Raw genomic sequence first — 12,757 nt, 5'->3', positions numbered from 1 at the left:
GCTTACAGTTCCAACTCGTGGTGGGGCTCGACATACTCATGCTGGAGAATGGGGCCAACGGAGGGTGCTGGGGGCACTGGGAGCAGGGCTGGGCCTGCCCAGCTAGATCTAGAGGGGTCAGAACCCTACTGAGAACATCGGCAGAGGTGAGTGCAGAGAGGGAGGCAGCGCGGGAGCTGAAGCCTCATTTTCAGAAGATGGTTCTGGTAGAAGGTGGGCGGGGAACCAGAGGCTTGGAGGAAGGGGCCTGCAGCTACCCAGCAAGGCAGGGCTGGGGTATGGACTTTGTGGTGACAGCAGATTAGAAAATAAGAGATGGCCGTGATGCCTTGAAAAGAGGAACTCTTCAATTTGGGCAGCTTCCTGGGTGTACGAGGAAAAGGAAGTGTCAAAAGTTCAGGTCTGAGGCACCCTTCCAGGCCCACTAGATGCCAGCAGGGCTTAGGGAGGGCTGACAGCAAGGTCTGGGGGCTGGCTGGAAGGAGGCAAGTTTGGAGGTGCTGATGGGACAGAACACACAATCAGATTCATTCATTCACCTGCAAATGTTTCCAGAGGAAGACACAGGGAGTCTTGTGTTTACACATTCACCTTCCTTGATCTGGCACAGACAAATCAGCACTCGCTGAGACAGCATCTGCCCCAACCCCACCTACCTTTTTCCTGCTCAGCCGCTTCACTAAGGTCTGGAAGCTTGAGCCCCACTAAGTTCTGATTTCTCATCAGGATGTGCTCCTTTGTGGTAAAAGAAAGAGACAACAATTTCAGATGATGACACTGGGCTGGGCTGTTCTCTTGGCTCTGTCTATGTTTCTGCGACCACTATCTTAGGTGGGAAAACGGGGCAGCCTGAGAGGTGGGTGGGCAGGCATGGCATGGTGAGGCCTGAGAAGCACCAGGAAATAGTTCCTCTCCCAGTCCGTGAAGGTGCCTGAAACGCCACTGTCAGCACCACATTCCATGGGTCAGGGACTACCCTTGGCATGGTCTTTTTAAACAAGTCTGTGGGCTTCAGGGTAAATGAATTGCTTGGCCTCACTGTGGCTAAGGTTTGCAAAGGACACACAGGGGCAGAACTAAGGGCTCTGGGACAGGAGGGTCCCCTGGGTGTGTATGGCACTGCTCCCGGAAACAGCTTTTGCGATCTCATGTCTGGCTGGATCTTCCTGCCCTGTCATTCTGGGCAGTGACTGCTCACTTCCAGGAGCTGTGATTGCCCCACACACTCGGGTCATCAATGGCCTTTTATGGCACCTCTTGAGTTTTTAAACTCTCCAGAAAAGTGAGGCCTGAGAATTGCTAGCTTGGGGCCTCAGCTGGCAGAGCCTGGGAAGAGATGGGATGTGGCCCAAGTGGGCTCACACCTGCTCTAAGCCAATTAGCAGCAGACCAAGGCTCTGAGTGGAGGCACCTGGCAGAGCTCCTTGCCCCTGTGACTTATGGATCTTCAGTCTGCTGTGTGGCAGAGGGCACTTGGGAATGGTTTGTCCCCCGAGAAAGGAGGAAAGGAAGGGGCCAGCAGAGGGTGCTCATGATCCAAGTGGAAGTCATGGTCAAGGACCCTTTACCCATTTGCTTAGCAAGCCAGAGGCCCACAGCCCATCAGCTTCAGCACACTGGAGTTGGGTAGGGGCTGGGCACTCAGGTGCCAGGGTAGTGGTTAGTGACATGGGGCCTCCAGGTTCCCTGTAACTTCTCTGGGTGAGTGAAACCTGCGGGAGTGTAGGGAGTGAGGAGGCTCTGACGACCAGAGGCCCATGAAGGCAAATCCCTGGCTGTCAGCCCCTTGGCTCCAACTTCCGCTAGAGATCTGGGACCGTGGCAACCCCTCTGGGCCCTGTGCTGTTTGATCCACTAGTTAGTTGGGTCTTTCTGACTAAGAAGAGTTTTGTGTGTAAAATGTTAACATCAGCAGCCACACCCCAGCTCCCCTGAGCCTCCAGTTCAGAGCATCATGAAGGTTTCTGAATAGGATAGTGGCCAGCATTGGAATGTGTCCCTGCCAGCACAGAAATCCCCTCACTTGTGCTTGAGTGCTATCGGGCACCTTCTTTTCTTCCCTGCCCCACATTTCCCTCTGTAGAGGAGCCAGGAGAAGCCTCCTGCTCTGAGGGTGCTGGGCCTCACTCTATGGAATCCAGGTGCCTTGGTTTGTATTCCAAGTGGGCCTTCTGGAGGAGATGGGACTGGTCAGGATTGCTTTGTCCTGTTATCTGGTCTCTATCTCTGGATGCCCCCAATCATACCCTGCATAGGGTAGCAGCCCCACGGGAGACCGCTGTGCCTGGTTTGATGGCCAACAGAAGCTGAGGGGACACCATGGGCACTGGAAGAAACTCACCATGGGCGGAGAAACTGTCACACTTGCAGATGGACTTAAAGCCTTTGTTAACGGGCATCAGGAAGGAAGGCTTGGGGGCATCACAAAGGAAATCACTATTTCACCCTTGCTAGCTAATCCTAGGCATGACTGGGCACTCCATCAAGGGATTCCTGATTATGAGCCACTGACTCCGGTTGGAGGAGGAAAGCAGCCCAGGACTGAGGGGCCCACATGTTCCTCCACACGTCTGCCTTCCCCTGAGACATGGCTTTGTGTGGCAACTAGATTCTAGACTGAGCTCTGCCTGGTAACTGGCATAAAAAAGCACCTAAAACTGGTATTTAGGAAAGAGATGCCACATAAATAGGCTTGACTTCTCAGAGTGGGAAAATTTACGCCCCCACAAGGACCAAGTCCAGGCCAGATCTGCCTTGGCCAGGGGCCCAGACTCAGCCCTGAGGTCTTCAGCCCAGGGGGTACCTGGAGTACACACTCTGCCCAGCTGGCCCCCAGGAACCCACCTCTCGGAGCTTGGTCAGTTTCTGCATCCGCACGGGCTGCACTTGTATCTGAAAGTCTTTGAGTCCAGGGGCCTTAGCCAGCTTGCTGCCGGCTTTGCCTGCAAAACGCTTTTCTTCCTCTGCTAGTGGCAGCTTGGCAAGCACTTTCTGCAGCCGGGGGCCAGGTTCTTCAGGGCCACTGTCCCAGGAGAGCCCTCGCAGCAGCGGGGGCCGGGACACAGTGGGTGGAAGCTCAGCTTTGGAGCCAGCCTTGGGCCCCGTTGGCTCTCCAGCTGGGCTTCTCCCCTGGGAGGCTGGGGGAGCCACTCCTGCCGCATCTTGGGTTGGACTTCTCGGCAGAGGGCTGCCCTCCCAGCCTGTTTTCAAGAGCTGCTTCCCCAGCTCGCTTTCCACGGGACCAGGCTGAGGGCTGTTCAGGGCCATTTTCCCACTGCTGTTTGTGACAGGAGCTAGGCCTCTGGGTGTGGTCTCGGGGTACCGGAGCGGATCGAAGTTTTCCTTTTGTTCTATTGCAATCTCTTTGGACTTCTCAACTGGAGGAGGACGAGGAGCCAGCCTGCCCTGAGACACTTTCCTCTGGTCATTCTGCTTCCTGTCAGCTAGCCCTTTGGGGACGTTCTGAAAAAGACAACGTAGAGCTGGAACCCTGGGGGGCAGGTTGAGGGGAAACAGGTGGGGCCACTTCTGCTGTGGAGTCTCTGCCCCCACACACCTTGCCAAGGGGCCCATTTGTATAAGTGTGTATGGGGTATGAGTGGACGATGTGGAAGGAGAGGGCTTCTGCCCGAGGTTTGTAAAACAGACAGGAAAATGGAACCTGCAATTCAAAACCAGCCAAGAATTTCCCAAGGGATCGGAGCTGAGGAAACTTGAATGGAAGGTTTGGCCCCAACTCAGTTGCCCCAGATCTAGCCTCGGTGCTGCTTAGCAAGGAACTCTTAGGGACCCAGATTTGGGAACCCTCTGAAATTATGTATGTGTATGTCTGTGTGTGGAGGGGTGTTTTTCTAGGAAAAAAGCATCCACAGCTTTCAACAATTTCTCAGAGTTCCATGATCCAAAGAGGTTGGGGATCATTGGATGGGGTGATTTTGCAAAGGTGATGTCTTCCTGCTCAGAAGGTCTAAGATTCTGCAGTGTTAGTTTACTTTGTTCGCTCCCCAAGGGAAACCTGGGTTGTGAGCAGCACGCGGGTCTGGGTGTCTGTGTGGCTGCCTCGTGTGTGCTGAGACTCTTCCAGAGGACTGTATCCCAGACCCAGTTCCAGGTGACACTAAATTCTACCGCTGCCCTTGAAACACTGAGCACGTGGGCCCCTTGCTGTGAGCAGGGTGGGGCGCTTCTGTTGCTCATCAACAAAGATGAGGTTTTCCCAGCTTCCCCAGACAGAATCCCAGGCAGCGGCTGGCGCTTTCCTGCCCTTTTCACTGGAGCTGACGGGAGCCACAGTCTCACCTGGCCTGCAGGTCCCCCTTGTCTCCAACCAGCAGCCTGACTGGGGGTCAGCGCTGTGAGTATTGCCTCCATGGAATTCACCCCCCTGAATCCTGCCTCCCCACCCCTCCGCCTTAGACTTCTAGTCACTAAAGGGCAGGGGAATCTGCTGTTTCCCTGGCCCTGACCCTCCACTCATACATGTGCATACACATACACTTGAAGGCTGCCAGGGGCCAGCCTAGGCTTCTAGGAGACTGTGCCCCCCCATACTCAAATCATCCAAAGGGAGCAAAGCTCAAACTCACAGGCTCGCCAGGGTGAGGTGAAGAGCCGTCGGCCTCATCCCCCTTCTGCTGGAGAAGGTGAACATGAGTCAGTCAGCAATGGGAAGAGACCGTGTTTCCTCTTGAAATATCCCCAAGGAGGCCCCCTAGCAGTGGTGTTCCTGCCCTCCACCCAGCACCCTCATCTCCAGTGGGTCATGAAGGGCCTCCTGGTGTTTGGGATAAGGGGAGAGACCCATTGGCATAGAAATAGCACAGCAGGTGGGGGGTCCTGTCACCTGTGGTGGCGCTCCAGGCAGAGGGGATGGCGGGCCACTGCACACATCCAAACCTGGAAGGGTCCAGACACTAGTGAGTGAGGCCCAGCAGCCCAGGCCCTCAGCTGTGCTTTCAGCCATATCTCCCTCCCCAGACTATCCTCCCTTCGAAATCTTAGGCCTGGAAGATTTGCTGACTACCTCCCGTGTGCCAGGTTCTCAGGTGGGCCCTCTCCGAATGTTCACAGAGACCACAGGAGGAAACTGAGGCACGGGGAAATCAAAGTCTCATGGCCAGGAAATGTCAGCACTGAGATGTGGGCCCAGGCTGCCTGGCCCCGACCTGAGTGTGCCCTGCCGCACTGATGATGGCCGGCTGCCCTTCCTGGTACCCACCCCCTTTCCTTGTTGGCCAGAGGGTGTGGCTCTGGGCACATGAAAGGGAAGAAGTCAGACCCCAAAAAGGCCTTTCCGTATAAGCTCTTGAGGGCTTCTCTGAGCCTCCCTGAGCAAGAGAGGCTGTCCTAGTCCCCTTTCCCACCCATCCTTCCTGACCCTGGGGTACACCTGCCTCTCGACACGAGCCCAAGACACTAACAGAAAGTCTATCTGCCTCCTCTGGGTGGCCCAGCAAATGCCCCCTGGAGAGGGGTCTTGCTGTGGGTGTGAAGGGGCCAGAGTTCTTGAAGGGGAAGCCTGCAGGCTGGGAGGCATGCTGATCTGTCCAGGCTGAGCTGCCACCCAGAGCGAGAGGCAGGGCAGGAAGTCCCCGGGCAGCTGGGCCTCACCTGGCGGGGTGGGGACTGTAAGCGAGTTACTTCGAGAGGATGTAGGAGAAGCGCTGGGGCTGAGGTTCGGGGAAACAGCTGTGAAGACAGACACAAATTGGCTGGCATTCGTGAAGGTTTAGGACTTCAACCTGGCAAAGGCATCCTTTTAGGTATGCCCGGGCCCTGGGAACTGGGTCTGCCTTGCTGGGCTCAGGGGCTGATGCTGGACTGCCATATGACACTCCTGTTACAGCCCAACCCCTCTCTGCTGCTGCTCAAGAGATGGGTGCCCTCAGGCCATTTGGGGGTTCCAGGATAGAGTCACACTCCTCAGCCTGCCTGGCCTGACCTCAAGGCACTGTCCAGAAACTGAGGCCTGGCATTGGTTGGCAGGTACAGCTCCAGAGGCTGCTCCTTCTAGACTTCCCAGGGTGGCCCTGACTTCAAAAGCTCCCCTTGTCCTCCTAAGTACACTTACACACTTGCCCAACTTTTTGCTCAGGAAGAAAAATGACTCTAGCATAGAGGAAGCAGTAGGATTTCTGGGCCCAGGAAAACCTTCCCTCTAACCCAGAAATTCCCCGAAGACCATCTCCCCTTCCCCAGAGGGCCTAGGATCCTTCCCAGCACCCACAGTTAGAGATCAAGGGAAGGGAGCCCAGGACAGAATCCTGACCTCTGCTGAGGAGAGCAGGCGAGTCCAAGGCGACCTCCTCGGAGGTGAGGCGCCCACTGCAGCTGGTGCCAGGCCCTTCCCTCCCGACCCTGGAGGGGCTCAGGGCAGCCACCTGTATATCCCGGCCCACCCTACCTGATGGGGAGTCTCCGGGGCTGCTCCTGGACTTCCTCCCACGGCGGGTCAGGAATCGCTCACTCACCAGCTTGGCTTCTTCCAGCAGCGCCAGGTTTTTCTTCTTGTCCTCCTCTGAGATGCTGATGTCTGGCAGCTGGTCGTTCACCAGGTCAATGATGTGCCCCGTAGGGTCTGCAGAAGGAGGGTGAGCTGGGGTGAGAGCCACTGCATCCATGGCCCCAGGCTGAGGTCATGCCATACCACGCCTCATCCCAGGGACTCTGCCCACAGCTGACCCAGCCAGCCAAACCTCAGCCCAGTGCCATCAAGAGGGTTGCATGGGGACAGACAGTGGTTTCCTCTGCAGGCCTGGCACCTCTGGCTTATGGCCTGTGGTCCTCCGTCACAAATGGTCCTGGAGCCATCTCAGTTTCCCAGAATTTTCCTAAACTCTGTCGGGAAGGGAAGGCCACCCAGGAGCACTAACTCCGGTGCCGTCTGCGCCCCCAGTGCATTCTTGCTTCCGGCCTGTTTCTTTCACAAGCTAATGCGCTTAAGGTTTGTGAATAAAAGGAGACCAAAGATCACTGGCCACAGCCACAACCCCATGGCCACCTTCCCTCCACTCACATTTTTCACCCCCATTTTTCTCCAAAACTGCCCTCTGGATGAGGTGGGTGAATGGCACCACCTCTCACCTGGCTGCTCAGGATCACAGGAGTCACTCCCCACTTCTCCCTCTTCCTCCCTCCCCCAACATCCAATCAGTTGATCAAGTCCTCCCTGCATTTACCTGTAAACATCTCTGGAGCCTGTTCCTCATTTCCATTCTTGCTCATTAGCTCTTTATTTATTTATTTATTTATTTATTTATTTATTTTTTGAGACAGAGTCTCACTCTGTGGCCCAGGCTGGAGTGCAGTGGCACAATCTTGGCTCACTGCAACCTCTGCCTCCCGGGTTCAAGTGATTCTCCTGCTTCAGCCTTGCTCCTGCTCGTTAGCTCTTACCTGGACAATTATGTCTTCCAACTAAGAGGTCCTTGCCCTCAGGCGAGCCCCTCCGTCCCATCCCGCACTGCCTATCAGAGTGGCTATCAGAGCCACATCTGGCCATGCCATTCTATACCTCATCTCATGGGGATTTCTCATGCTCCTCAGTGTGGTATCCAAACCCTAAACTGGACTCAGCCAATCTTGCTGGCCCCACATACTCCTCCCATGTCCCTCCACTTCAGCTCTGCCTGGAATGAACAGCTCCCATTTCGCCTCCATCGGGTTCCATTCTTCTTTGGGCAGCAGATCCTTGATTTTCACTTGGTAAAAACCTCTCTGATTCCCCGTTAGCTAACCCCCCTCCCCTGTGCCAAGAGTGGGAACGTGGACCAGTCTTGGCCAATCAATGAACCGAATCCCCTTGGCCACAGGGATTGGCTCAGGGATGGCCATGTGAAGCCATTGAGAGGCAATCCTGGTGTGGAGTATATGGAGAAGAGGAACTCTCCACTGATGGGGCATAAGCTTGGAGTTGCTGGTAGCTATTGGCTACCATGTGTTGAAGAGTCTGCCAAGAAGAAAGCTAACACACAAGAAAAAAGGTTCAAGAGATGAAATGGGACAATTGCTAATAACCCACTTCAAGCACCTGGATCCAGCACTACCTGAAATCACAAGCCCTGGCTTTTGTAATTTTTTTTTTTTTTTTTGGTGTGAGGTAGTTTGAGTTGGGTTTCTATCATTTGAAAAAGTCCCCATTGCACATGGCAGAGTTTCAGTTGCCAGCAACATGCTCCATGGAGGTTCCTGCTCTTTCAATGTGTTTCCTATTCCCCCTGAAATGCCTTTCCTCCCTCGCCTATCTGTCCAGCTCTCTAAGGCACAACTCAAATGCCACCTCCTCTGGAATACCTTCCTAAAACTTCCTCTCCTCAGAGAGACTTGGTCCCCTTCTTGCCTTGGTTGGCCTAGCTCTTCTGTGCAGTCCCTTATCATACAATGTCCCAATTATCTGTTCATTTCTCAGTCTCTTCATAGTCTATGAGCAGCATGAAGGCAGGGACCAACTCTATATGAGATCTATGTTCCAACAGCGCAGGGCAGATCGTGAGCCACCATCTGGGGATGAGCAGATGACCAGGGCAGCTGGCCTTACACTCAGGCACCCAGTCTAACCTGGATGTGGGCCTCTCTAGCAGAGGCTGGAGGACTCTGCCCCCAAACCCCAGAAATGAGCTTCACTGAGCTGTTCTTTCCTTCTTTGACTTCTGCATCTTCCTCTTCATACCCTGGTCTTGTCTTTTGAGCAATGAAAATGGAATTAAATATGTTTCTCCTAGACCCAGACACAGAAGGGCTGATCTACCCTGTCCTGTTGGGCTTATCAGGAGGGAGCTCCTTGAAGAGCGAGAGAGAGTAAGGAGTCAAGCCCAGCCACGCTGCCAGACCTCAGTCTTTCTACTCAAACATGCCTTAGATTGCCCTGGTCCTTACCCACAGATGTCAGGGAGGCAGTGGACACCTTCAAGTGTCGGTGAGAAAGCCTCTTGTGGGGACTGTGAACTCTGAAAGACAGAACAGTCATCTTGTTCAGAAAATCAATCCACAACTTGAAAATAGGTGAAAAGATGCCTATATATTCTTTCTTTCTTTCTTTCTTTTTCTTTCTTTCTTTCTTTCTTTCTTTCTTTCTCTTTCCTTCTTTCTTTCCTTCTTTCTTTTTTTTTTCTTTTTGACTCAGTTTTACTCTGTCGCCCAGGCTGGAGTACAGTGGTGCGATTTCAGCTCATTGCAGCCTCTGCCTCCCAGGTTCAAGCGATTCTCCTGCCTCAGCCTCCTGAGTATCTGAGACTACAGGCATGTACCACCACACCCAGCTAATTTTCGTATTTTTAGTGGAGATGGGGTTTCACCATGTCAGCCAGGCTGGTCTCGAACTCCTGACCTCAGGTGATCTGCCCACCTCGGCCTCCCAAAGTGCTGGGATTACAGGTATGAGCCACTGTGCCCAGCCAGATGCCTGTATATTCTTTCAAAATCATCCTAGAACATCATCTTACAAGCTTCTCGAGGGTTTCTCTGACTCTCAACTTGGGAACATCTTAGAAATGCAAATTCTCAAGCCCCAACTCAGATCAGAAATTCCGGAGGTGGGCCCAGCCAGCTGTGATTTTACAGCTCTCCAGGTGATTCTGATGCGTGCTAAAGTTTTCCAACCACTGCCCTAAGAGGATGTGACTTTGACTTACTATTTCCTACTCATTAGGTCCCAGACTCTGAGCTAACATCTAACTTGTAGAAGCCTCATAAAATGTAAATCATTGTTGTCTGACAAAGACGCAGATGATTTCTGTTTGGGAAAAAAGACAAAAATATGGCTTCATTGCCCTGTAGAACATTCACCTATTTTATATCTAACTTAGCAGTTTTATTCCAGCACTTTCCTCCCCACTGATAATATATGTATATCTATTGCTTGCATTCTCCTTTGAACTGGCTTTGTTATCCAGATGCTTCTCGTATTAATGAGGTAAGTAAATCTTTGACATATGCTCAGTATATTTATATGAGAATTATCTTTTTCTTTTTCTTTTTTTTTTTTTTTTTTGAGACAGAGTCTCGCATTGTCGCCCAGGCTGGAGTGCAGTGGCGCGATCTCGGCTCACTGCAAGTTCCACCTCCCCGGTTCACGCCATTTTCCTGCCTCAGCCTCCCGAGTAGCTGAGACGACAGGCACCCGCCACCATGCCCGGCTAATTTTTCTGTATTTGTAGTAGAGACTGGTTTCACTGTGTTAGCCAGGATGGTCTCGATCTTCTGACCTCATGATTCACCTGCCTCAGCCTCCCAAAGTGCTAGGATTACAGGCATGAGCCACTGCACCTGGCTGAGAATTATCTTTTTAACTTTTTGAAAATTAGACAATCTCATTTCAGCGAGCCCAGTTCGTGGGCTGGTGCTCTGTGGAACCAAGGCGGAGACATTCCTGTACCTGTGAGCCCATGTCCCTCCCAAGAGATCATATTCCACGCACTTCGGCCAGGGGCAGGATTCTACATTCAAACACCTGCAGCTTTCATGTTTGGCTGCAAATAGCTGGGCAGTTATTATGGGAAACTTCCCTGCGGTGATTTATGCTTTTCTTAAAGGCTAGCCCTTTCCATGGGGGACCAAGTCCTTCTGGGGCCCCTGGGCATTAAATGTTTTAACTTCCACTAGCCCCGCTCGGGGAGGGGGCTGCGGATAGGCTGGAGCCCTCACAGAGCCAAAAGGGCCACATCCAGGAGAGGAAAAATCATTTCAGGAGGAAGATAATGGAAAAATTCCAATTTCTCTCTTGTATTTTGAAAAACTGCTTGATTATAGTTTAGTCAATAAAATGATACAAGAAAAAAGAAAATATTTATTTAAAAATATAGCTGTCTGATCCTCATGTTTTAGGAAATATTGTTTGTCACAATGCAAGGATCAGGCACCTGTACCTGTTGGCCAGGTTTTTGTCGGTTTCTCCTTCTGGTGAAGTGGCATCCCCAGTCAGGACAATCGTGGGAGGTGGACTGCAAGATACTCCTGCGGGAGGAGGACCCTGCTGGTTTAGAACAAAAACACAGTTAGGCTTGGGCTGGTGGAAGCTTCCAGGGACAGGAGCTGGAGCATTTATTCTCACATCATGATGCTCAGAGCCATCTTGATAAGGGGACAAATGCAGTTTACTCTTTATTCCCCCAGATTTATTGAGCTATAGTTGACAAATAAAAATTGTATATATTCAAGGCATACGATGTGATGTTTTCATTACCTTGATACAATGTTTTGATACAATGTGACATATTCAAGGCATACAGTGTGATGTTCTGATGTGAAATGATTACCACAGTCAGGCTAACTAATATATCCACCAACTCACATAGTTACCTTTTTGTATGGTGGACAATACTTAGCAAATTCCAAGTATACAATACATTATTAACTATAGTCACCATGCTGTACATTAGACCCCCAGAACGTATTCACCTCATAACCAAAATATTAAGTTGAATCCTTTGACCAACATCTCCCCATTTCTCCCACCCCCAGTCACTGGCAACCACCATTCTACTCTCTGTTTCTGCAAGTTTGACCTTTTAAGATTCTACATATAAGTGAGATCATGCAGTATTGTCTTTCTGTGCCTGACTTATTTCGCTTAGCATAATGTCCTGCAGGTTCACCCACATTGTTGCAAAAGGTGGGATTTCCTTCTTTTTTTAAGGATGAATAATATTCATGTGTGTGTATACAGATACAATATTTTATTGTGTATATATTTTTCACATTTTTTAATTCATCCATTGACAGACATTTAGATTGTTTCCATACCTTGTCTATTGTGAATAGTGCACACATATAGGTTATTTGGATTACTCGGAAAACAAAAAAGGCAGTTTCTCCTTTATTCCCCAGCAGGCCCTCACCTGAGCTTAACATGGTCCACTATTCATGCACTAAGATTAGGGACACTACAAGCTATCCCTGGTTAGTTCTCACTAGCAATGCAGGAAAAGAATAGTACAGAGTCCTCAGATTGAGGCCAGCCTAGCTGGGGAAGAATGATGGCCTGGAGAAAAGGTAGTGGCACCCACACACCCCTGATGTTCCATGACAGTCCTACCTTTGGGTAACTTTGACATTTCAGTAATCGTAATTTGTTAGAAGACTCTCCTGGGGTTTTCTCTTAGGTCCTTCCATCAACTTAAGAGTGTGCCTGTCATTTTCCTTCTCCTCCTTCTCACCCCCTTGACTGGTGTGTGCTGCCACTGCTCCCTCTGTGAGCACCTGACTGCCTTTGCCAAAGGCCTGCCTCCTGGCGTCCCAGAGCGTGTCACTGCCACCTCCACTATTGGTGCTGCCTCCTGCAGCTTCAAAGCAGTGGGTGCCCACTGTCCCTATTGCCACTTTCCCTGGTGGGCCAAATCTTTCTAGAGCCCCTGCACATGAAATGTTTTCACCTCCACTAGCCCCACTGGCGGTGGGAGCTGCCGATGGGCTGGAGCCTCTGGCAGAGCCAGGCTGTGTTCTTGAGCCCTCAGTGTGCAGGTGTTGGTTCCCTGCAAGGTAGGGAGGAGGCCCACTCTCCTTTTGACATTAAGTCTTGTTGTGAAATGGGTCTCATACAGTGCTATATGGACTTCTTAAGTCCCACAATTTTTAGTGAACCCAGCTTTTCCCATTTTCATTTTCATCTCTTCCCTTCTTTGGCCCCAAGCATAAGGCCACATGAGCTGGAGAAGTGTCTGGGTGAGAGTCCAGCCTGGGGAGCACCATGCTGCTTCTCTTGTGGAAAGGATGCTTTTTTGTGGAAACCCAGAGCCAGATCCTTGAGGAGATGTTCTTGGGC

The 12,757-nt window shown here is 51.6% G+C and overlaps 1 protein-coding gene across 2 annotated transcripts in view; it reads right to left on the bottom strand.

Annotated features, from left to right (window-relative positions):
• The window catches only part of IRAG1 (inositol 1,4,5-triphosphate receptor associated 1), a 125,876-nt gene that overhangs the window by 54,607 nt on the left and 58,512 nt on the right, over positions 1–12,757 (bottom strand). Inside the window, exons 3-10 of one of the 2 annotated variants that reach the window (XM_032166619.2) lie at positions 10,863–10,966; positions 8,875–8,945; positions 6,404–6,577; positions 5,611–5,688; positions 4,844–4,896; positions 4,587–4,631; positions 2,845–3,462; positions 657–735 (exon numbers count right to left, since the gene is read on the bottom strand). In XM_032166619.2, coding sequence (XP_032022510.1) covers positions 657–735; positions 2,845–3,462; positions 4,587–4,631; positions 4,844–4,896; positions 5,611–5,688; positions 6,404–6,577; positions 8,875–8,945; positions 10,863–10,966 — 1,222 coding nt within the window. Of the gene's footprint in view, positions 1–656; positions 736–2,844; positions 3,463–4,586; positions 4,635–4,843; positions 4,897–5,610; positions 5,689–6,403; positions 6,578–8,874; positions 8,946–10,862; positions 10,967–12,757 lie in introns of both variants that reach the window. The other variant, XM_032166617.2, reaches the window with a different exon arrangement.

Source organism: Hylobates moloch, unplaced genomic scaffold (genome assembly GCF_009828535.3).
Source record: "Hylobates moloch isolate HMO894 unplaced genomic scaffold, HMol_V3 SCAFFOLD_11, whole genome shotgun sequence".
Taxonomy (NCBI): Eukaryota; Metazoa; Chordata; class Mammalia; order Primates; family Hylobatidae; genus Hylobates; species Hylobates moloch.
This window is presented reverse-complemented; position numbering and strand designations above follow the sequence as displayed.